Source organism: Marmota flaviventris, chromosome 18, assembly GCF_047511675.1.
Source record: "Marmota flaviventris isolate mMarFla1 chromosome 18, mMarFla1.hap1, whole genome shotgun sequence".
NCBI lineage: Eukaryota > Metazoa > Chordata > Mammalia > Rodentia > Sciuridae > Marmota > Marmota flaviventris.
Window position 1 is genome coordinate 3,685,404 of NC_092515.1, and position 25,447 is coordinate 3,710,850.

At 46.4% G+C, this 25,447-nt stretch overlaps 2 protein-coding genes across 2 annotated transcripts; one reads left to right on the forward strand and one right to left on the reverse strand.

Annotated features, from left to right (window-relative positions):
• Positions 1-430: 430 nt before the first annotated feature.
• On the reverse strand, positions 431-11,923 carry LOC139702675 (zinc finger protein 83-like). The gene is made up of 6 exons (XM_071604360.1): positions 11,834-11,923; positions 10,048-10,119; positions 7,770-7,857; positions 5,198-5,324; positions 4,402-4,530; positions 431-3,369 (listed from the first exon to the last, which is right to left on the reverse strand). The coding sequence occupies exons 3-6, from the start codon at positions 7,836-7,838 to the stop codon at positions 1,769-1,771; spliced, it is 1,926 nt and encodes a 641-aa protein (XP_071460461.1). The 5' UTR covers positions 7,839-7,857; positions 10,048-10,119; positions 11,834-11,923; the 3' UTR covers positions 431-1,768.
• Positions 11,924-17,340: 5,417 nt separating this feature from the next.
• Positions 17,341-25,441, forward strand: LOC114081942 (zinc finger protein 880-like). The gene is given in 6 exon segments (XM_071604380.1): positions 17,341-17,420; positions 20,385-20,472; positions 22,914-23,040; positions 23,527-23,658; positions 24,186-25,272; positions 25,274-25,441. Coding segments are annotated over 5 exon segments (1,443 nt in total). The 5' UTR covers positions 17,341-17,420; positions 20,385-20,457; the 3' UTR covers positions 25,356-25,441.
• Positions 25,442-25,447: the final 6 nt, after the last annotated feature.

The following is a 25,447-nucleotide window of genomic DNA, read 5'->3' on the forward strand; positions in this document are numbered from 1 at the left end:
TTGTAGAGTGTTCCTTACCCCATTCCACTATGGACAATATGGACAAGGGGGCGCAGACCGCCACAGACAGGATGACTGACATCCTAATTCTACATCCTGCTCAGCCCCTTTGAAATACTCTTTGATGCAGATAATATTGACTTTTAACAAGGAGTGTTCTCCACCTCCAGGAGCAAGGACAGCAATGATCCTCATTTCATGAAGGCCTTTGCTCTTAAGGGTTCCTTTCTGGACACAGCCATGAGGCCTGTAAGGAAGGCAGAGAACCCAAGACAAGCAGAGTACTTTCCAAGAAATATTAAAGAATGAGACACTTTACAACCTGAAGATAACTGGATCTTTTCAAAAATCCCTGTACCTTTGACATGTCATGAGTTTTAACATATTCTGACTTGTAATTCTTCCACAGTATGCAAGACCAGAGCTAATCTTGGACAATCAGAGACTAATTTATTTTTCCTATAAATTCTCTGACATGGGGAATTGTGTGAGAATTGGTGAAATAATGCATTATACCAGTACAACTAGTGAATCCCAAGGATACTCCCTTGATGAAGAAACTATCCAGGGTCACAATGCCTGTCTCATTTCTCCCCAGAATAAATCCTCTCAGGACAACAAAATCACAAATGTTTGACAATGAAATAGCACTTTCCTTACACTTGGATGGTTGGTTGTTCTCTGGGGCATGTACTCTGTTCCAGGTTTTAAGGCTTGTATTTAAGCCCCATCATGAAAATAACTTTTGCACAGTTTCCACTGGTTTTGAGGCATGGAAGTCTGTCCTGTGTTGTGATTGTGACGGATGTTGCTCTTTAGTACGGACTCTGACCACTGCTTGAACTCATAATGCAGGGGGTGCCACACTCACTGGATTCAAGCTTTACCTCTAGGACGTCTTCTCCCAGGATGTGCAAGCTGTGAACTGTGCCAGAAGAGCTTGGCACCTGCAGACATTTCCATGGTTCCTCTCCAGTGTGGATCAACTGATGTCCACTGAAACATGAGCACTGAAGACAGGCTTGGCCAAAGTCATTATGCTTTTGTGCCTTACCTGACGTGTACAGAGGACTGAGTGCATAATAAAGATTTGCAACCATGGTACATTTATGAGTTTCTGTTCCAGCAGGAATCCTTACAAGAGGCTTTTACCATAGGGCCTGTTTACATCCAATGAATGTGTGAAGTTCCTCTCTATCACAGACTAACTAAGTTACTAAGCCTTAAATGAGGCCTGGATCACTCTGTATAGTCATGACACACGGGAGATAATTTCTCCACTAGGAAATCTCAGTGGTCTTGCACGGTTTGAATGCTGACTGAGACTTTGTCTAATTCATTTGTGGTTTTATTCTAGGATGAGAAATTGACAATGTGCATGATAGGAAATGTCAGTGAACACTTTGCCTAGCCCTCTTGGTGTGGATCACATGATCGGCCAGGCCAGATGCACCTTATATGGTTTGCGACCCTCATCACATTCATTGGGTTTCTCTCCACCATAAATGCTTGATATGTGAGATGTCAATGTTACTGAAGACCTCAACACATTTGTTGCATTACTATTTTCCTCTTCTGGGGTTTAGGGATTGAACCCAGGGACTCAAAACGTGTTAGGCGGTCATTCTAACACTTAGCTACATCACAGCCCTTTATTTCATATTTAGAGAGTCTCACCATTATGTCCAGACTGGATTTCCACTTGCCACCCTTCTGCCTTTTTCTGAAGTAGGTGAGACCCACCACCCTGCGCACCTTGATTACACGACTATGGCTTCTCTACACTATGGATCCTGCGGTGATGGGCTAGGGATGAGTTCAGACTGAAGACCTTGCCACAGTCATTACATTTATAAGGTTTCTCCCCAGTGTGGATTCTGCGATGACATGCAAGGTATGAATTTTGACTGAATACTTTGCCACAGTCATTACACTTATAAGGTTTCTCTCCCGTATGGATTCTGCGATGACATGCAAGATGTGAACTGCGACCAAACACTTTGCCACATTCATTGCATTTGTAAGGCTTCTCCCCAGTATGCATTATCAGATGTTCTGCTAGGTATGAGTTGCGGCTGAAGCCCTTGCCACACTCATTGCATTTGAAAGGTTTCTCTCCTGTGTGGATTCTTTGATGATTTGCTAGGGAAGATTTGTGACTGAAAACACTGCCACACTCATTGCATTTGTAAGGTTTCTCTCCTGTATGAATTCTCCGATGTTGTGCAAGGTGTGAAATGTGACTGAAGACCTTGCCACACTCATTGCATTTGTACGGTTTTTCCCCAGTGTGGATTATCAGATGTTGAACAAGGTAAGAATTGCGACTGAAGACCTTGCCACACTCATTACATTTGAAAGGTTTCTCTTCTGTGTGAGTGGTTCGATGTTGTGCAAGGTGTGAAATTTGGTGGAAGACCTTTCCACATTCATCACATTTGTAAGGTTTCTCTCCAGTGTGGATTCTACGATGACTTGTCAGGTGTGAAATCTGATTGAAGACCTTGCCACATGCATCACACTTGTAAGGTCTCTCCCCAGAGTGAATTCTCTGGTGGTTTGCCAGGTAGGACTTCTGACTGAAGACTTTGCCACAGTCATCACATCTGAAAGGTTTCTCTCCAGTGTGGATTCTCTGATGTTGTGCAAGGTGTGAACTGTGATTGAAGACCTTCCCACACTCATTACACTTGAAAGGTTTCTCTCCAGTATGAATTCTATGATGACTTGTAAGATTCGATTTTTGAGTGAAGACCTTGCCACATATATCACACATAAATTGCTTCTCTCTAGTATGGAGTGTCTGATGTATAGTACATTGTGACTCTTGATTAAAGGATTTTCCAAACTCATTACATTTGTGAGCTGCTGGAGGAATGTCTGTTTTTGGTTCTTGTATAAACAAACAAGAATCTATAAAATCATGTTCATATTTATGAGAAATGTTTGCTTTGACACTAGAAGGAATTCTTTGGTGGGCTGGAAGCAAGGAACCATTGTCGAGAGCCTGCTCACTATCGATCCATTTATGAAGGTTCCCTTCATCTTGAAAGGACTGTGGTTCAGGCAGATGTGACTGAAAGCTGAATCCAAGCCAACTGTTGATGAGCACCTTCCCTGCATCCCTGCCTCCACGTTCACCTCTGCAACCAGGGGGACTTTCCTCTTGAGTCATAGAAAATCCTGTGTGATGTCTTCCTACATTGCTCCAACAACATAAGTCCCATGTACTCTTCCGGGTTTCATCGCAGCATGATCCTTCAATGGCACGGCCATCACATGTTTGCAATGTCACCGTGTGGACTATTTCTCCTGTACAGCTGTGCCTTTTTGGTGAACATTCCTTGAAGAAACGTTCTGGAGTAATGTCTACATGACAAAAGAAACCACAGGTTTATGACTAATTACTGAAGAAAAAAAATGTTATCTTACACGTAAATATATAATGTTATACCAAAGTAATACTTGTATTGACAACAGTTATGGGGATATTACATGATCATGATTTTATTGTTAAGAAAAAATATATGGAACTGGACTTTTACAGAAGGAAAGCTTGTTTACATGTAATTCATGTAAGCAAAATGTCTTTAACAGCAAAAGTTAGTTTAAATAAATTCTGACCAAAACACTCCTGCTATATCAACTAATTAAATAGGGACCTTGATCATGGATTTTGCAGGCCCCAAAATGTGAGAAATAAACTTCTGTGGTTGAAGTAAATAAGTCTATTGGATTTCTAATAGTAATTGGAAGTGAATTGACAGGAAAATTACCATCTCATCACGATCATGAGAGAAGGCTAACAAATCTTAGTCAACAAAAAGGAAACTGTGAATCTTTACTATAAAATATGAGACATTCTTTACTAATTGACAGCACTGATTTTTAAAAACCTAGAGGTAAATGAAGAATGAAATCATGGCATTGGCTGGTGGGTGGAATGGAAAATATTGTGCTAGGTGAAATGAGACAGACTCAAAAATTGAGGGTCAATGGTTGCTCTTATATGTAGAAACTAGAGCAAAATAAGGGAGAAAAGGGGTTTGAGGAGGTGACTGGACACCATAAAGATACAGGGAAGACAGGGGAGGAGAAGGAAGAGAACAAGAGGAGGGAGGAAGGAAGGAAAGGGAAGAAAAACGGAAGGAGTTTAACAAAATCAGGTTACACTCATATATACAGATAACAAAGGGGATGTCATCCTCATGTATACATAGAGAAAGTTTAGAGGAGGGAGAGTAGGGAGAAGGAGGAGAGGAGGAAAAGGAGCTTGAAACCAAATTCCTTGCATGTAAAGCCCAGGAAATGGACATCACCTTAGCCCTGACCCCTCCCATTGCCAAAGCACCCCAACACTACTTAGTGGGCAGCTGCCTCTCTGCCCATGTGAGCTCTTACCTGCTTTCACACCCTCCACACATGCCCACTCATTTGCAGGCCTGGATATTTCCTCTGGGCCATTCAGAATCCAGAGCTCCCTCCCTTGCTCCAACCAGGAGAGGACACTCAGGTCTGAAGGACACACTCCTGCTTGTATAGAGAAAAGAAGCTGATGCACTGTGGCTTCTCCACAATCCAGCCCTATCTGTACATGAGAAAGAGGACATTACAGAGGAATACAGAAAATATTTCACTATATCATGTAGGTATCTACCTCTCTTCCAAGAACCACTGAATCAAAAGCACACGGACAGAAAACAGGTAATGGGTATTTTAATTTTTAGGGTTTTGTTTTGTTTTGTACTAGGGATTGAACTCAAGGCCACTTGAGCACTGAGCCACATATCCCCAGCGATATTTTGTATTTTATTTAGAGACAGGGTCTCACTGAGATGCTTACTTAGCACCTCAGTTTTGCTGAGGATGACTTTGAACTTGTGATTGTTCTGATCCTTGTACCTCAGCACACCAATCCACTGGGATTGTAGGCATGTGCCATTGCATCTGGGTAGAACTGGATATTTTAAGAGTTGGCTGTGGGCTCTATGTTGTGCTTCAGCTCTGGAACCATCACTGCAGTATCATGAAGGGGGCAGAGCATCTGAAGGAAGGGAACAAAGTACAGAGGATGTACTGTGGAGCATCTTTCATAGGCAACAGGCCCTCAGTCAGTCAATGCAGAGGATCCCAAAGACAAAAGGGAAATGCAGAGATACACAGGGCAGATCCCAGCATCAGGGAAAGTCAAGCTCACCCAGGGAGACCAGGTTCCTGTAGGTCTCCAGCATCACATCCCTGTACAAAGCCCTCTGAGCAGGGACCAGGCACTTCCACTCCTCCTGGGAGAATTCTATGGCCACATCCCTGAAAGTCAGCGGACCCTGAAATTAAAACAGGCTTCACAATGCGGCACAGGGGACAGTTACAATCTTCATGCAAAATGTGAACCACATTTCCCAGGCATGGTGGCACATGCTTGTATCCCAGCTATCCCCAGGCTGGGGTGGGAACATTGTAAATTGGAGGTGGGACTGGGAAACATAGCAAGATCCTCTCTGAGAATGAAGAACATAGGAGTAGGGATGTGATGGCAGAGGGGACCTAGGTTCAATCCCCTTACTGCAAAGAAGTAAACAAAGAGAAATGAGAAGGGAGGAGAAGTGTAAGCATGCAACTGATTCAAGTGAGAAGCGCTGCACTGTGAGGCTGTAAATACACATTTGGTATCTGTCTGTCTGCTGATGTGGAGCTCACCTGGAATCCCTGGAGAGCTAAGAAAGATTTCTGTGCTAGTGAGAAGACAGGTGCCTAGAGCCCCCTAGAGATCTTCACGAAGGGGCTTCTCCCCAGAAAGCCTCAGGCAGGAGAGGCAGTTGTAACATGCAGTCCTGCCACCTACCTCCAGGGAAGGGAGAGGGACTGAAGTCTCAACTGATCACCATCACCCAGGATGTAATCAAGCCTGCCTACATAATGGAGCCTCCATAAAAACTCAATAGGACGGGGTGAAAGGGTGTTCAGATCAACGCGTGGGTGGAGGGTCCTGGACAGTGGCGCAACACACAAAGTCATGTGAGCTCCACGTCCTTTTCCCCACACCTTGGCCTATGCACCTCTTCCATCTGCGTGTTCACCTGTATCTTCTGAACAGGCGTTACCACAAGGCAAATGCAAGTAAAGTCCTTGACAGTTTTACGAAGCACTCTAACCACTTTTTGAATGTGAGGAGGGGATGAAGGAAGCCCCATTTATAGAAAGTCGTTCTGAATCATGGGCCATACTTTTGCAGGCCTCTGAAAAGGGGCCCATTTTGTGAGACAGAGACCTCAGCTGGTGGGATCCACCATGTATCTACACAGACAGTGTCTGAACTAGGTGAAATGACAAGTGCCCTCTGAAGAACTGCATTCTTGGCATATGGGCAAAAACCCGCACTTATTTGGGATCACAGAAGCTTTCTGTGTGCGGAGGGTATATAAGGAGAAACTGAGCTTGCTTTCCCTGTGTTTTCATATGTTCTGGTATTTCTGAGAATGTTAAATCTCCTCGTTGTGTTTTATTTTAATTTTCCTTAAGGCAAGATACTGCCTAAATCTGTACAGATTTCTCCCCTGCAGAAAACACAAGAAACATAGTAGCCAGCCACAGTGGTACACAACTGTAATCCAGACCCAGGAGGAAGAAGCAAGAGAATCACAACTTCAACACCACCTCAGCAATGAAGCAAGACTCTAACTATAAAAAAGAAAAAAACAAAACAAGAGGGATTGAGGATATAACTCAATGGTAGAAGGGCCTGATTTCAATTTCTGAGAAAGAAAGAAACAGGAGTCAGGATGCTCAGAGTCACTGTGTTCAGAGACTGTGCTGCAGGACACTGTGCAGCCAAAGCAGTCCATAGGAAAAAGAGGTCTGTGCAGAACCAACCGGAAGTTGGGGCTGAAGGTAGACCATTCACATAAAAATTCATAAAATTTAGTTATGGTACTGGACAATGAACCAGGGTGCTTCACCACTGAATAAAACTGCCAGCCCCCCCCCCCCAACTCCCCGCCATTTTTTTTTTTTTTTTGGTTGTGGAAGACGGACACCAGGACATTTACCACTAAGGTACTACACATGTCTATTTTTTTATTTGAGACAGATTAGGTCACAAATCTTAACATTCACTTTCAGAAGCTTAAAAGGACCCCAATTTTCTTTCTGTGAACAATGGAATAAATACAGAAGCCAATTGCAGAAGAAAAATTAACACTCCCAAATAAGGGAAAATGAAACACCTCATTCTTAACCAACCAATGGTAAACAGGAAAAGGATTCAGAAAATATCTGAAACAAAAGCAAAACAAAAATAAACATACCAAATCTCACAGAATGCAATAAAATAAAAATAAAAACAAAAGAAAGACCTTAGGGTAGTGAAACTTCACAACAAGGAAGAAGAAACCCAGGTCAACTAACCATACACCTCCAGGGGAAAGAGCCAACTGAAGGCAACAGAAGCAAAAGGCAGGAAACAATGAGCACTAGAGCGAGAGAACTGGTGTGGAGGACAGGGACACCACCAAACAGCACACTCACTTTTTTAAAAGATCAACAAAAATGACAGAGGATTCCCAGGGCAACACCTGGTGGCACCTCCTCATGGGTTCCCTGCCACCAGGTCACAGTGGGGTGGAATCTGAGCACAGAGGATGGAGTAAGGGAGGCCCCGGGGAGTGCAGGCACACCTGACAGGCAGGAGGCTGCAGAGTCACCTGAGGCCAGCAGCTCCCAGGCCCAGCACTGCACAGGGGACTCAGGACCACCTGACAGCATCACTGTACCTCAGTGACAGCCATTCCTGACTCCTTTTCGTTCCTCCTCCTCTTCAGGGGTGTTTCCTCAGGTAACATGAGTCTTTACAAGTCAATCCTGGAAGGAGGAAACATACTGTTTACTGGCTGCCTATGCACAGGAAGACCCAGGCATAGTAAGCTCTTACAGGGAGGAGCACAGGAGGCTTCTCTGACTCCTTCCTTTGGGCCTCATTTCCCTGCTGGTGAAGCCCACAGGCTGCACAAGCGGGGACCTGGGCAGCACTGGGCTCCCCTTCAGGGCACCCCCTAGTCCTGACCAAAGTGAACCACACCACTGACCCATCAGCTATCATCAGATCTCAGGCTGACCCCAGTACCACTCCAGAGCTGGTACTCAATGCTGGTACAAAGAAGAAAATCACCCTCAAATATTATTAAGGCTGGGCACCAGCCTCACCCCTGAATGGATGTAAAATGACTCATCACACTTAGGGGAAGCCAGCATGGAGCACCTCCCAGAAGGGCAGGTCGAGCCCACCACCCACCTTCTGGCTCTGCCCATCTCTTGGACCCTTGTTCTTATCAGGATCCAGGTAGTGGACAGTAAAGGAGCAGAAAGAGACAGACACAGCAAGATGCATGGACCAGAGTAGGGGCAGGTTGTGGCTGGAGTGTGACAGGAGCTGGGGGCGATCAAGGAGTCTCCATGGAGCAGGTGATGTCATAACAAAGACCTGAGGGGTTGGCCACCTGCAGCCCAGGGGCCATGTAGAGGGCTAGGTAGAGAGACAGGACCCAGTGAAGGCCCTGAGGCTAGAGCAAGCTCCGGCCAGGAAAAGGAAAGAGGCCCCTGTGGCTGAAAGTGAGCAAGCAGAGGACACAGTAGTAGAACTGGACAGAGGCCCTGGGGAAGCAGAGCAATCAGGAGCCAGGTCTTTCCCCATTTTTCTCCCAAGCCTCAAGAGCTGTGTGTACTCTAGATTCTTTTCTACTCTGAAAAACTCATGTGATTTTTTTTCATTCTCCTATACAATAAAAAAAAAACCTGTCAATGTCATAATACATTGTACAATTTTGATATATGTGGAGGTGTCCATCCAAGTCCCCCACGTAGAGGCCAACCTTCCTGAGATGTTGAGGACTATGCCGGGGAGGCATGTGAGGAGCTGAGGTCATGGAAGAACATGAATGTGGATAGGCCCACTAAACATCCCAGCATGAAGTTTAGGAGACAATGGCCAGAAGATTCTAGGGTTTATGGAAGCAGTCTCCCGGAGAACTGGAGAGGTGAATGGTGTGTAAGGTGTGAGTGAGAGGAGGAGAAGAGACAGTGGCACACACAGAAGCTGAGCAGAGGTGCAAGGCTCCACTGTGGGGCAGCACCCCAGTCAGAGAACAGCGTGGGGCCTGGCAGCAGAGGAATTGCCAAAGTGATCCTTGGAAGAATCCCAATGAATGCAAGCAGAGTTTTAAGATAAGGAAGATGTCTGCAGAGCTAAGAAAAAAGAAGAGGGAGTCATCAACTGGGCAATGTGGTACTGACATGAAGAGATATGAGGACAAGGCATTTAAAAAGGAATATAGAAACAGTGATGTCACAAGAGACTGTGAAAATTAAACCATTAGCTTAGGGTGGATGAGAACACTTGATTGGAAGACATGACTCCAGAACTAGAAGACGGTGTATATAAACAAATTTTCAGCATGCAAATGTAGTCTAAAAGGGGAGTCCACATTAGAGAGAAAAAATGTAATTAACAAAGTATTTGTCTTTTAGAGACAGAAGAATGGAAAACAAAAGAGGCTTTATTTCATGTGATTGGAAATGCTCAATGCCAGTGTTCTGAGGACAATGACCAAATGATTCTGCATGTGGAAAACTATGATACACAGGGGAAGGACACCACACCATTTTCAGACTGTGAGAGGGGCTGAGAATGCTTGATCTCAGGGTCAGCACCAGCCAGAGGCAAAGACACACTCTCTTCAGGCAGCAGTGAGACACCAGCCTTGAGATGGGAGGGCAGCTTAGATAAGATCTCTTCCTTTTACTGTCTGATACAGGGAAAACCCACCCTGTTTCAACTGCTCTGACATTCCACAAACAATACCACCTCTCTAGTCACTAAAATGCATATGTGGTTGTTTAATAATGACCAGTTCTCTGCCAGACTCCTCCCTGGTATCTCAGGGTTCCCAAAACACCCTTCTAGGGTTCAGTTAACCTTTACCATGGCTCTTTCATTTGCCTGTACCTCTGTAACCTGTGTCACTTTATTTGTAACAAGCATGCAAACAAAAGTACCATGTTTCCCTCAAGGTGTTGAGCAGGGGGTCCCAACTTCTCAAGGTGACTGGCACACCATGTGGGGCAGTGCTGTAGGAGAAAGGTCTGTGTCATCTGATGCTATCTCCAGGTAGCAGCAGCCAGACCTGAATGCCATTACAGAACACTAATTTGGCAGGTGGCACAGACACCCTTTGTTGGTGGGGAGAAATCCCCACACATTTATGTGACCAGAGGTGAAAAACTCTCTGCTGAGTGGTCACTGTTGCATTCAGCATGACAAAAGCAAAAACACTTTAATTGCCCTTTCTATCTCCTACACTCCCTACATGACACCACAAATCAGGAGAGGAAGGAGGGTGACCTTGGACACAATGAGTTCAGTTACTGCCTTTGGGCTGGATAAGGGAGCTATCCTGTTACCTCTAGAATTTTAAAATACACAACTCTCCTGGGCAGTAGTTTTGCAATTTCTTTCATCACCTCTACTGTGCTCCTTTAGCACCCCCACCCTGGAGGGCGTCCTGCGCACTTTGCTTCCCTCTCCTCTCCTGGTTTCTCCCCTTCTTCCCTCTATTCCTTCCCTCCATCTGATCTTCCACATTCCTGCAAGTCCCTTCACCTCCAGTCAGTCTTTCTCCCCAGTCTTTGTCCCCAGTCTCCACAGATTTCCGCCTCTTTCTTCCCCATCCACACTCTCCATCTGCCCTGCCTGCTGCAGGCCCCTAATCCCATGCTCTGGATGCCCACATTCCGAGGCCTCCTCTCTAAGGTGCTCCTCTGGGCTCCCCTTGTCACCTGTTACCCCTCTTCTTATCCCAGCACCACAGCTGCCTTCTGCCATGCCTGCAGATAATGTGTCCTCTGCTCCCACGCTCTGCCTGTGGTCCCTCCCCGATTCTGTCTCTTTCCCTATGTCCTTCATCTCTCTAGATAGCTTGAGGTCTCTCCCCTGTTCTGTCCATATCCCTGTGTGGCTGTCCTTCGCCTCTCTGGAGTTTGCGATTCTAGATTTCTCCATCTGCTTCTCTCTGCTGCTTTATGGCTTCTTCTTTCACTCTTGTGCCCTCCCTCTGCAATCCCTTGCCATCTGTGTAAGGTCTCTCTCTGTTGTCTCCTTTCTCTCATTTGTGGTCCAGCTCTTTGTCCAGAGCCTAGTGCCACACATCACAGGGAGGGGGATGGTCTGGGATGCCCACCTCCAGGGGAGCATATTTTCCCCTGGGGTGGAATCTGTGCCACCTGCTCAATTAGTGTTCTGTGATGACATTCAGATCTGGCTGTTGCTACCTGGAGATGGCATCAGATGACCCCCTGGAAGTCACCACACAGGCCCAGGTCACCTCCTGTAGACAACAGGGAGACTAATGGAGGGAAGACCTGCAGGGTGGACACCTGGCCAAGGAGGACATGGCAGGTGAGGAGGACAGCGCCAAGGTAGACAGGGCTAAGTGAAGGTAGGGCCAGGTAGCAGGACAAGGCCTGGCAAAAGCTGGGCCAGTAGGGGAGCAGGGCTGGGTGAGGAACAGGGCAGGTGAGGAGGACAGGGCTGGGCGAGGGTAGGGTCAGGCCAGGAGACATGGCTGGGTGAGGACAGGACAGGTGAAGGCAGGACTGAGGAGGGCAGGGCCAGGTGATGGCAGGGCCTGGTGTGCAGATGGAGGCCAGCGCGCTGGGTGAGGCTGCAGAGCGGTCAGGCGGCCAAGCCTGACACCTGTCGGGTTCCCTGCCTGGCGCCGCTGCTGCAGGCCTGTGTGATTCTTATGTCTCTGGAGGAGACGCAGCCACTGAACAGGGAACTCACGTGCCTCACTGTGACCGCTGCTCCGTGATCAGCTTCCGGGTCTGGGAGGAGGAGCAGAGCGCTCCTGGAGATGCCTGGCAGGGAAACAGGGGCGGTGGGCGGGGCCGCGGCGGGCGGGGCGGGGCCAGAGTGACAGGAGACGCGGCCCCGGGAGAAGGCGGGTGGGGCGGGGCGCGCAGGGGCGTGGCTGCGGAGATTCTTACTTAGAACCTGGAGCCCCTTTTGTGAGTGACAGGCAGGAAATATGTAGGAAGTACCAGTTGAAATGCAAAACCGTCTGCGTAGATGGTGCCATTTTTCGCTGTGTCCCTCAAGTCCTGCATTAACTTCTTTTCCATTTCTATTCTCAGTTCACTTTGAAGGTGATCCTGCACCTGTGCTAACTCCAGAGGCTCTCCTAGGGAACACATCCATGAAGTTCCGTCATTCCCAGGAGCTGCCCTGCCTGAGAATAAGGTCCAAGCTGTTAAGACTCTAGCATGGAGGACATCTCCATAGCAACCGGGCATCCAAGGCTGCTGTGCGACCAGCACGCTAGCTTCATACTAGAGGTTCCAAACATAGAAGTTAACTAGTGAGATCAAAATAAAGACATATAAACTCAATTTACCTTTTTTTGCCCAGCTAAGAGACTGCCCTTCCAGGCTCCTGTCTCCAGCCACCTGATGTGCTTCGGAGGTTTACACAAGAGACCAGCAGGAGAGATGGCGGAGCACGCGGAGAGTTGTCTTTTATTGGGGAACAAAAAATTCAGGGGAAAATTCCATGCAATGAAGTTCGAGGGGGACAGCATTCCAAGGTCAGGGTCAGTGATTGGTTTCAGGGTCAATGGTCAGTCACACCCCCACAGGGACAGGCTCTTGCACCTGAAAAGGGTGGAGATAAGCTCAGACACAGCTGGCCTGAGCGCCTCACACCCAGTCAGGGAGGTACCCAATCACGTGTGAGAACGGCTTCCCACACTATGCCTATGCACAGAAACTTTCCCAGTCACCAAGTATGCCACAGCCATGAAGTCATCAGGGACCCCAGTCTCAGACACTGGTCTCCCAGTTACTGTCACCGCTGTCCACACTGAGTGGCTAAGCACCTCACCATTGCTGAGGCTGGCTTGAAAATTGGGATCTTCCAAAACAGTAGATATTTTTAAGTCAAAAAGACTAGAGATCATTCCTACAGACTAAGCACATGCAGGGAGTCCCCAAATCAAGGTGAACAGTGAAAATGGAGTCATCCACCTGGGCTGATCGTTCTGTTTTTGCATTCCTGGCATCTTTTGGATGACCTGTGGGACCTGGTTGGCTTCCTTAGGTTTGAAATTAATAGTGCAGCAAGTTAGGGTGAGAGATTAAAGCTGCCTATAAAGGCCACTTGTCTTGGGAGCTGAGAACATTTTCCTCAAACTAGTTGTAAACTATGGAGTGCATGCTCTTTTTTTGCCAACAGGTGGCATGGGAAAATATAATTAAAAACAAAATTGCTTCACACCTCAGAAATCTTCCCCTGGGCTGGGGATGTGGCTCAAATGGTAGCGCACTCGCCTGACATGCATGTGGCCCTGGTTCTATCCTCAGCACCACATACAAACAAAGATGTTGTGTCCGCCGAAAACTAAAAAATAAATATTAAAATTCTCAAACTCTCTCTCTCTCTCTCTCTCTCTTCTCTCTTAAAAAAAATCTTCCCCACCAATGTAGGAGTGAAAGAAGAAAATATTGTAATTGAATAAAGCTTTAAACTATAATGTTGTGGGTAACACAGGCAATGCACTAAGAGATTGCAAATTTCAGCAAGATGCCTAAAGAGTTAGGTGCCTACCCTGCCTCAGTTACTGGGATGTTTGAAGAGATAGCTTTTTGGTCCTTGAAGACATTTCTGGGTCATAAAGGTGACAACACTCCTATTCAGTTTTCAAAAGAATTTATATGCATCTTAAGCACAGGAGAAAATAGATTAAATTTCAAGTTTCTAAGGTGAAAGTCTAAAAAGGAGGGGCAGAGAGTTGCTTCCCTCATTTGCAGTAGGAAAAACTAATTTTTATATGTCTTGGTATTGAGGTCCTCAATCAGAGGCCTGGCTCTGAGGATTCAATAAATCAGGTCAGACCAGTCGCACCCCTCCCCCTTCCCCCCGCAAAAAAATAAGGTAAACACATGAAAGTAACTTTAGTCAGTAGAACTGCATTGGGAATAGAAGAGTACCTGCTTCTTTATCTCTCTCTTCAAGAGGCTGACAATGTCTAGGCCCAGTGGTGGGTGCCTATAATCCCAGCGGGCTGAGACAGGAGGATGGGGATTTCAAGACAACCTAGGCAACTATGAGGCACTAAGCAACTCAGTGAGACCCTGTCTCTAAATAAACTACAAAGTAGGTCTGTGGACGTGACTCAGTGTAGAGTGCCCACTCTACATTACATTTTGCAACTGTAGAATGTAAGTGAGGAAATAGCTGCATACTGTTGCTAACTCTGAATTCCATGCCTGGTAAGCCCCTACCCCCAAACTGGCTGACAATGACTTTGAGGTTTTATAATAAGGGGGAGTGGGGCTGGAGTTATAGCTCCAGTTGGTGTAGGTGTAACTGAAGTAGCACATGTGCAAGACTTTGAGTTCAATCCCTAGCAGGGGAGAAAACACACACACACACATACACACACAATTTAAAAAGGGTAATGAGTGCAAGGGTTTGGGATTTGCATAGGGGAAGGCTTTTCTCTGCTGCCAAAGCAGATGATTTTCTCTAGGTGATGTCTTGTTGACAGGGGAAGAGATGTGTTTGGAGAAGGCTCTGAGGAACTCCCAGAGAGAAGAGGAAAATTGTCTCAGGGGTGTTCTTGGCACACATGACTGAAAAGAATTTCAGCACATGCCAAAGGCATACAAAGTGATTTATTTAGGAGGTAAATACATATTCAAGAAAGAATAGGAGCCCTCTCTAAATGGAGTCTCCTCTGGGGTAAAGCAAGGCATATACATTCAAGGGAGAAGCCTGGCTATTTTTGGAGCACGGGACTTACCCCTAGAATGGTGATGTTAATATTCATAGAGGAACAGTTCCTAGGTCCTGGGCTAGAGGTGGAGCAATGTCAGAGCAAGCAAATATCACGTTTTCCTTGTGCTTGAGTATTGACCTCAGGTTACAAGGCTGAAGGGCATGAATCAAGGACATATCAGTGGGGAGTTGAAATTTGTTTCATGGGTGCTTTATGCATTTCAGTGGTTCTGAGGTAGCAAAACCAGATCCATTTGTAAAATGTAATGTAGAAATGCTATCCTGAGAAACGAATGCCTGGGGAAAGAGTAAGTTCCCTTCCTTGCTATATCATTTCTTCAGCAAACCTAATTAACCCTAAGTCCCTACATTTTGTATTGAAAATATCTGAGTCTGAGTACTCTGTTTTGAAACGGCAACAGTCTTGTGGGATCTAGTCCAGCTAGGCAAGTGTCCTACCACTCAGTCACAACACCAGACTGAAGAGTAGAAATTTTATGGCACGAAGTAGCCTCTAAATGTTGTGAGAAACTGAGGATCAGTGCTCAGCATTTGTAGTTTGTTCTTTTCTGGTCCTGCTTGTGAAAAATAAAGTTTGGATTTGTCCTCCAAGAGTGCTACTTGCTGCTGCTGGACCAGTCTGTTTCACAACAGTTCATGGGCACTTCCTTTGAGACTCAGTATATTTCCCTTTATTTTTAAATTCCCACCTCAATGTAGTCCATCATTATCTCAGGATTAGCCAGGTGGAGCCTCTTCCTGAATAAAGAAAGTTGCTCTTGCTGTGAGGTAGTCTAGAGTCCACACAAGATGTTTATCTGGTCAAATGTTGTTTGGAATCCAAGGTGACTTGGAGCCAAAGAGTTAGATGTAAAATGGAGGCAGAGATGACATGTCTCAGTCCTGCCTTTAGCCACCCATTGGATATTTGGAGGCAGAAGTGAAGAGTCTAAACCCTTATGACATTTTTACAGTGCATATATCCTGCAAGTGACTCTGGTAAACCTCAGACGTGTGCACTGGATTCAGTGTTGTCTGTGTGTTTCTGTGTGGGGGGCAGTTAATATCCAATAGTGTTTGAGGTCAGGAATTTCTGAGGTTTAGAACATATTAGAATTTCATATATAGCTGGGTATGGTGGTGCACTCTGTAATTCCTGTGGCTCAGGATGCTGAGACAGGCAGATAGAAAGTTCAAAGCCAGCCCCATTAGTTTAGTGAGGCCATAATCAACTGAGACACTGTCTCAAAATAAATAAATAAATAAAAAGGCCTGGGGGTGTGGCTCAGTAATTAAGTGCCCTTGGTTTCAGAAGAGCTGAATTTCACCGTGTTGTTATGTATATGCTATATACATGCCACGCAAAACTTTGATTGTGATAAAAAGAAAAAAAATCCCCAAGCTTTGCTTGTGCATCCTGCTATGTCCACTTCCATCAGAGCACCCTATCTAGTTCTTTCATCCATTCACCTCAGAGACAGGTACCCAACCCTAGGCTTAGTTCCAGGAACAATGTGATGTCAGTCACAAGAGCGGGGTGGGGGTGGGTGGAGGTGTGTGTGTGGGGGGTGGGATTTATATCCTGAGGGCCTCAGGGTGAAATTATACATGCTGCCCGCCACATTTTCCTTTCACATTCTGATTCGCATTGACTTCATGGATAATCCCAGGGTTTTTGAATTCAATTGCTAAAATTAATTGTAATAGCAAGAACCGAACTAGATCCTATCACCCAATGTTAACCCAGGGGCCCTCCCCAAGGGCGAAGTGACCTCCCACATTCCCATGTTGTCGCAGCTTCCCAGGGAGTCTCACCTCCTTTTTCAGTCATAAAACACAAAAACGCGGAAAGCAGGATAATTAGGCCTCGCCCACACCCTTGCCCACTAAGACCCTGCGTTTTGGGGTTCATGCTCAGGTCCAGCACATCCTGGACCACCGCACTTCCCTGCAGGCCGACCTCAACCCAATTCAACTGCTAGCATTTCTGTACCCAGCAAAGGTTCTCTATTCTCAGCACATTGGAAACTCCCGCCCCTGGGTTCAGGCGCCAGGGTTTCTCTGCCCAGGCGGGGTCTGTCCAACGTCCCGCCCCTGTTCGTCAGCCTTCCAATCCCGCGCACTGGGTGGGTTTCACCCAGTGCGTCCCGCCTTGTCCATCGCCACGCCCCTGTCCGTCAGCCTTCCAATCCCGCTCACTGGGTGGGTTTCACCTAGTGAGTCCCGCCTTGTCCATCGCCACGCCCCTGTCCGTCAGTCTTCCAATCCTGCCCACTGGGTGGGTTTCCCCCAGTGCGTCCCGCCTTCTCCATCGCCACGCCCCTGTCCGTCAGCTTTCTCGACCCCCCTCCACTAGGTGGGATTTACCCTCTTAGGCCCCCCCTCTCCATCGATCCCTCCCTGCCCGTCAAGCTTTGCGACCCCGCTCATTGGGTGAGTTTTAACCTGTGAGATCCACTCTCTCCATCGTCCCTCCCCCGCCCGTCAAGCCTTCCGGTCCCGCCCACCAGCTCCAGGTTCCTCCTTGTTTGCAATCTTCCCGGAGCCCGCGCGTCCACGAGGAGACCCGGAAGCGGATCCCGTCGTCGAGCGGCTGGTGAGTTCCCGGTCTCTGGGTTGTTTGCGCTACTGGGTCGCCGGCGGGTCCGTGGCGGGGACTGGGTCCCAACAGACCTCTGCGTCTCTGCCGCGCGCCGTCCACCTGTAGTCAGCTCGGTCGCCGCGGGAGAGTCGCGTTGGTCTGTGCCCTGGCGCGAGTCCCAGCCGGGGTTGGCCTGGGCCGCTGGACGCCCTGTCGGTCCCCGCTCCCTCCCCGCCGCCCGCAGCCTGTCCGAGCGCGGGTGGTTCTCCACAGAGCGCGCGTCCTGGTCTCCTAATTCTCCCAACAAGGGGAAAAGGAAATGGAGAAATCTAGAATCTCAATCTCCGGAGACGTGAAGGACAGCCACATAGGGAAAGGTACATAACGGGGAGGGACCTCAGGCTGAGCAGGGGAGGAGAGGATGGATTATCTGCAGGGATGGCAGAGGACAACTGGTGCTGGGACAAGAAGAGGTGTAAGTAGTGACAAGGGAGCCCAGGGAAGAGGCCTAGTGATGTGCGGGTCCAGAGCATGCGGACAGGGGCCTGCAGCAGGCAGGCCAGAGGGAGAGAGTGGATGGGGAAGAAAGAGGCAGACATCTGTGGAGATTGGGGACAATGAGGAGACTGGGCAGAAAGACTGACTGGAGGTGAAGGGAGTTGCAGGAATGGGGAAGATCAGATGGAGGGAAGGAGTAGAGGGAAGAAGGGGAGAAACCAGGAGAGGAGAGAGAAGCAAAGGGAGCAGGACCCAGGATGGGTGAGGAAATCAGAGTGGAGGTGAGAATGGAGATGATCAGAGTGAGGGAGGGAAGCAGCAATGAAGACAGAGGCCCCTGGGTGTGGATGATGATGATGTAATATATTGATTTCTGTCTCCAATAAGGTAAGTGTAAGTTAAGTTTTTGTTTGTTTGAACTATACAGCTGAAGAAGGGAATGACAAAACTGCTGTTTCTAAGTTTTGTGTGTTCTGCAGTTCTGGGATTAGGATAGCTTCCTTTTGTAGTCTCTTGGGCCAGAAGGCAGTGACTTGAGCCATTCAGTTGTGGGTTCCCCTCTTGTGTTTTCCAGAGATGGTGTAGTGTTGGTGAGGGGATAGGGAAAGCTGAAGTGCAACACTGTGTACAGCACTCTTAACTGTGGTCATCTAAATACGTGGGAATCTGTCTCCGTCAGCAAACAGTTCTGTGTCATATACCATCTTAGGTTTCTGTAATTGCATCCAGATCTGGGAATCACTACCTGGAGATAGCATCCAATGTCACTGGTTGAGTGTTTTAGTACCACAATTCCATACACACCCCAGTTCCCATGCCAGCCACATGTCCTGGGTTGGGACCTGAATTCATTGGTCGGCTATAAATTAGAGCTTCCCATGCTCCCTGCTCGGGTCTTGTTAATTTGCTCCATGGGGTAATTTCACTTAGGGAAATACTTTATTATGCATACAGGTACACATGGAAGAATATGCTAGAAGATTAACTGAAACCCAGGAGGGGGTTTTGGGCACCATGACTTTTATCCATTATCACGCAGGGATGAATGACAGCTCCATATTACAGCATGTGAAGTGAGTGCCTTTGTTGTGGAACTGAACCCCTAAATGTCATCTATAGGATGACATTTCCTAAAATAAATAGGATGGGTACTGAGGTTGTGGGACACCAGGAATCTGCCAGTAGGGGAAACCACATATTGCTGAATAGAGGGGAGGCATTGTGTAATGATTGTAAGACAGTAGAAACATTTGGGATTTTCTTCTGTCTCAGATAGTAAAGGAAAAGGAAAGATAGATTTTACACACACACACATGCACACACACATCCCAAATATCCCAGTACCAAAAAACTCCATATAAAATATATAAAATGTAAGGGTTTTTTTTTGGTACTGGGAATTGAACCCTGGGGGAGTTAACCACTGAGTCACATACTTCGTCCTTTTAATTTTTATTTTGAGAGAGGGTCTGGCTAAGTGTCCCATGTTTCCATCTTCCTGGCACAATCTAAGTAGGTGGGATTGCAGGTGTGCCACTGTGCCTGGCTTAAATGCAGTATCAAATTTCCCTTTTTCATTTCTCTTTTCTGTCAGTAGCACATTGCCCAGTTGATGACTCCCTCTTCTCTTTTCTCTTCTTAGTTGTTAGGACATCTATCTATCTTAAAACTCTCCTTGCATTCATTATGATTCCTCCCTGATCAGTTTGGCAATTCCTCTGCTGCCAGGCCCCACCCCCTGTTCTCTGATGGCAGTGCTGCCCCACAGTAGAGCCTTGTACCTTTGCTCAGCCTGTCTGTGCCCACTGTCTCTCCTCATCTTTTTGATCACAGCTTTGATACCATTCTCCTCTATAGTTTTCCTGGAGACTTCTCCTATGAACATAAGAGTTCTGTGGCCAGTTGTGTCCTCAGGTCCATGCTGGGATGTTAGTGGGCCTTTCTACCTTCATGGTCCATCCTGTGACTTCTTTAGCTCCCCAGGTGTCTCTCCCCTGTAGTCTTCAGCATTTCAGGTAGGGTGATCCTGTACTTGGGGGTGTTGGCTAGATATGACATATATCGAAATAGCACAATGTATTATCATATTGGTAAGTTTTATATCTTAAGAGGAGAAAGACAAAGATCACATGTGTTTTTTCAGACAGGCAAGGAAACTAGAGTGCACACTGTTCTTGAGGCTTGGGAAAGATGTGGGAAGACCTGGGTCCTGGTTGTTCTGCTGCCTCAGGGCCTCTGCTGCTCAGCCACCCAGGCCTCTTTCCTTTTCCTGGTAGCAGGTTGCTTAAGCCTTAAGAGAGGAGTAACAGAGGTCTCCTGTGCACCTTCTTGCAGGAGTTTACTACTGTGCCTGGGTCACTCTAAAGGGGTGGGCAGAAGAGGACCATCTTCTCACATGGTGAGGTCCTCCCTGTGTGTGTGGCTTGGCATAGGAAGGGTGTGATGATTCTGAGCCTTAAACAGTATGTTTCCTCCTTCCAGGATTGACTTGTAAAGAATCGTGTTACCTGAGGAAACAGCTCTGAAGAGGAGGAGGAAAGAAAAGGGGTCAGGAATGGCTGTCACTGAGGTACAGTGATGCTGTCAGGTGGTACTGAGTCCCCTGTGCAGTTCTGGGCCTGGGAGCTGCTGGCCTCAGGTGACTCTGTGGCCTCCTGCCTGTCAAGTGTGCCTGCACTCCCCAGGGCCTCCCTTACTCCATCCTCTGTGCTTAGATTCCATCCCACTGTGACCTGGTGGTAGGGCACCCATGAGGAGGTGCCGTCAGGTGTGGCCCTGGGAGTCCTCTGTCATTTTTGTTGATCTTTTTTTTAAAAAAGTGAGTGTGCTGTTTGGTGTTGTCTCTGTCCTCCACACCAGTTCTCTCGCTCTATTGCTCACTGTTTCCTGCCTTTTGCTTCTGTTGCCTTCAGTTGGCTCTTTGCCCTGGAGGTGTATGGTTAGTTGACCTGGGTTTCTTCGTCCTTGTTGTAAAGTTTCACTACCCTAAGGTCTTTCATTTTTTTTGTTTCTTCTTCACTGCATTTCGTGAGTTTTCGTGTATATATTTTTTTTATTTTGCTTTTGTTTCAGATATTTTCTGAATCCTTTTCCTGTTTACCATTGGTTGGTTAAGAATGAGGTGTTTCATTTTCCCTTATTTGAGGGTGTTAATTTTTCTTCTGCAATTGGCTTCTGTATTTATTCCATTGTGCTCAGAAAGAAAATTGGGGTCCTTTTAAGCTTCTGAAAGTGAATGTTAAGATTTGTGACCTAATGTGTCTCAAATGAAAAAATAGACGTGTGTAGTAGCTTAGTGGTAAGTGTCCTGGTGTCAGTCTTCTACAACCAAAAAAAAAAAAAAAGGCCTGGAGTTATGTGGCGGGGCTAGCAGTTTTATTCAGTGGTGAAGCACCCTGGTTCATTGTCCAGTACCATAACTAAATTTTATGAATTTTTATGTGAATGGTCTACCTTCAGCCCCAACTTCCGGTTGATTCTGCACAGACCTCTTTTTCCTATGGACTGCTTTGGCTGCACAGTGTCCTGCAGCACAGTCTCTGAGCACAGTGACTCTGAGCATCCTGACTCCTGTTTCTTTCTTTCTTAGAAATTGAAATCAGGCCCTTCTACCATTGAGTTATATCCTCAAATCTGTTGTCTTGTTTTTTTCTTTTTTATAATTAGAGTCTTGCTTCATTGCTGAGGTGGTGTTGAACTTGTGATTCTCTTGCTTCTTCCTTCTGGGTCTGGATTACAGTTGTGTACCACTGTGGCTGGCTACTATGTTTCTTATGTTTTCTGCAGGGGAGAAATCTGTACAGATTTAGGCAGTATCTTGCCTTAAGGAAAATTAAAATAAAACACAACGAGGAGATTTAACATTCTCAGAAATACCAGAACATATGAAAACACAGGGAAAGCAAGCTCAGTTTCTCCTTATATACCCTCCGCACACAGAAAGCTTCTGTGATCCCAAATAAGTGCGGGTTTTTGCCCATATGCCAAGAATGCAGTTCTTCAGAGGGCACTTGTCATTTCACCTAGTTCAGACACTGTCTGTGTAGATACATGGTGGATCCCACCAGCTGAGGTCTCTGTCCCACAAAATGGGCCCCTTTTCAGAGGCCTGCAAAAGTATGGCCCATGATTCAGAACGACTTTCTATAAATGGGGCTTCCTTCATCCCTCACATTCAAAAAGTGGTTAGAGTGCATCCTAAAACTGTCAAGGAGTTTACTTGCATTTGCCTTATGGTAACGCCTGTTCGGAAGATACAGATGAACACGCAGATGGAAGAGGTGGATAGGCCAAGGTGTGGGGAAAAGGTCGTGCAGCTCATATGACTTTGTGTGCTGCGCCACCCTTCAGGACCCTACACCCATGCGTTGATCTGAACACCCTTTCACCCTGTCCTGTTGAGTTTTTATGGAGGCTCCATTATGTAGGCAGGCTTGATTACATCCTGGGTGATGGTGATCAGTTGAGACTTCAGTCCCTCTCCCTTCCCTGGAGGTGGATAGCAGGAGTGTGTTACAACTGCCTCTCCTGCCTGAGGCTTTCTGGGGAGAAGCCTCTTCGTGAAGCTCTCTAGGGGGCTTTGGCACCTGTCTTCTCACTAGCATAGAAATCCTTCTTAGTTCTCCAGGTATTCCAGGTGAGCTCCACATCAGCAGACAGACAGATACCAAATGTGTATTTACAGCCTCACAGTGCAGCACTTCTCACTTGAATCAGTTGCATGCTTACACCTCTCTTCCCTTCTCATTTCATTTCAGTTTACTTCTTTGCAATAATGTTGTTGAACCTAGGTCCCCTCTGCCATTACATCCCTACTCCTATGTTCTTCATTTTCAGAGAGGATCTTGCTATGTTTCCCAATCCCACCTCCAATTTACAATGTTCCCACCTCAGCCTGGGGATAGCTGGGATACAAGCATGTACCACCATGTCTGGGTTCTGTGGTTCACATTTTGCATGAAGATTGTAACTGTCCCCAGTGCTCCATTGTGAAGTCTGTTTTAATTTCAGGGTCTGCTGACATTCAGGGATGTGGCCATAGAATTCTCCCAGGAGGAGTGGAAGTGCCTGGTCCCTGCTCAGAGGGCTTTGTACAGGGATGTGATGCTGGAGACCTACAGGAACCTGGTCTACCTGGGTGAGCTTGACTTCCCCTGATGCTGGGATCTGCTCTGTGTATCGTAGCATTTCCCTTTTGTCTTTGGGATTCTCTACATTGACTGATTGAAGTCCTGTTGCCTGTGAAAGACGCTCCACAGTACATCCTCTGTAGTTTGTTCCCTTTCTTCAGATGTTCTGCCCCCTTCATGATACTGCAGTGGTGCTTCCAGAGCTGAAGCACAACATAAAGCCCACAGCCGACTCTTAAAATATCCAGTTCTACCCAGATGCAGTGGCACATGCCTACAATCCCAGTGAATTGGTTTGCTGAGGTACAAGGATCAGGACAATCACAAAATATCCAGTTCCCCGTTTTCTATTTCTGTGCTTTTGATTCAGTGGTTCTTGGAAGAGAGGTAGATACCTACATGATATAGTGATTCTGTATCCCTCTGTAATGTCCTCTTTCTCATGCTGGATTGTGGAGAAGCCACAGTGCATCAGCTTCTTTTCTCTTTACAAGCAGGAATATGTCCTTCAGACCTGAGTGTCCTCTGCTGGTTGGAGCTAGGGAGGGAGCCCTGGACTGTGAATGGCCCAGAGGAAATATCCAGGCCTGCAAATGAGTGGGCATGTGTGGAGGGTGTGAAAGCAGGTAAGAGCTCACATGGGCAGAGAGGCAGCTGCCCACTAAGTAGTGTTGGGGTGCTTTGGCAGTGGGAGGGGTCAGGGCTAAGGTGAAGTGCATTTCCTGGGCTTTACATGCAAGGAATTTGGTTTCAAGCTCCACTTTCTCCTTTTCCTCCTCTGCTCCTTCTCCCTTTTCTCCCTCCTCTAAACTTTATGTATACATGATGATGACATCCAGTTTGGTATCTTTACATAGTAATGTAACATGATTTTGTTAAATTCATTTCATTTTTCCTCTCATTCCTCACTCCCACCCCATCTTCTCTGTATCTTTATGGTATCCAGTCACTTCCTCAACTGCCTTTTCTCATTTATTATGGACTAGTTTCTATATATGAGAGCAACAGTTTAACCCTTAATTTTTGATTCTGGCTTATTTTACCTCTTTCAATGTTTCTTTCCTACTACCCCACCAAGGAATTCCTTTTAATGTCAACGCAAACATTTCTCATAAATATGAACATGATCTTATAGATTCTTTATCATTTGTAGAAGAACCGGAAACAAACATTCCTCCAGCTCCTTACAAATGTAATGAGCTTGAAAAATCCTTTAATCAAGAATCACACCGTCCTATACATCAGACAATCTGTACTGGAGAGAAACGATTTACTTGTGAAATATGTAGCAAAGTCTTCAATAAAAAATCTTATCTTATAAGTCATCTTAGAATTCATACTGGAGAGAAACCTTACAAGTGTAATGAGTGTGGGAAGATGTTCAGTAGAAGTTCACACCTTGGAAAACATCGGAGAATCCACACTGGAGAGAAACCTTACAAGTGTAATGAGTGTGGGAAGATGTTCAATGACAGTTCATACCTTGCACAACATTGGAGAATCCACACTGGAGAGAAACCTTTCAGATGTGATGAATGTGGCAAGGTCTTCCGTAACAAATCCTACCTTGCAAACCACCGGAGAATTCACACTGGGGAGAAACCTTACAAGTGTGATGCATGTGGCAAGGTCTTCAATCAGATTTCACACCTGGCAAGTCATCGTAGAATCCACACTGGAGAGAAACCTTTCAAATGTAATGAGTGTGGCAAGGTCTTTAGTCGTAACTCATACCTCATTCAACATGTGATAATCCACACGGGGGAGAAACCGTACAAATGCAATGAGTGTGGCAAAGTCTTCAATAAAGAATCAATTCTTACAAATCATCGTAGAATTCACACCGGAGAGAAACCTTACAAGTGTAAAGAGTGTGGGAAGAGCTTCAGTCAGACTGCACATGTTACACAACATCGAAGAATCCACACTGGAGAGAAACCTTTCGAATGCAATGAGTGCGGCAAGGTCTTCCAACAAAAATCAGTCCTTATAACTCATCAAAGAATCCACACTGGGGAGAAACCTTTCAAATGCAATGAGTGTGACAAGGTCTTCCATCAAAAATCAGCCCTTATAAGTCATCAAAGAATCCACACTGGAGAGAAACCTTTCAAATGCAATGATTGCCATAAGGTCTTTAGTCAGAAATCAAACCTTACAATTCATCGTAGAATTCATAGTAGAGAAAAACCTTACAGTCATAACGAGAGAGTGAAGGTCTTCAATCACATTTCACACCTTGCACAACAAGAGAATTCACACTGGAGAGAAACCTTTCAAATGCAATGAGTGTTGCAAGGTCTTCAGTCTGAATCATCCCTGAGACGACACTGGAGGATCTATACTGGAGAGAAGGCTTCGACATTTAATCACTGTGCAAGGGCCTCACTTGTCATCCCAACAGCGTCACAAGGA

Excerpts from the sequence above, each read along its gene's own strand:
- LOC139702675 (XM_071604360.1), bottom strand. The coding sequence starts at position 7,838 with ATGTTACCTGAGGAAACACCCCTGAAGAGGAGGAGGAACGAAAAGGAG. Across the intron at positions 5,325-7,769 it reads CAGGAATGGCTGTCACTGAG|GGTCCGCTGACTTTCAGGGA; the intron begins GTACAGTGATGC and ends TTTTAATTTCAG. Across the intron at positions 3,370-4,401 it reads TGTGGAGGGTGTGAAAGCAG|ACATTACTCCAGAACGTTTC; the intron begins GTAAGAGCTCAC and ends TTTGTCATGTAG.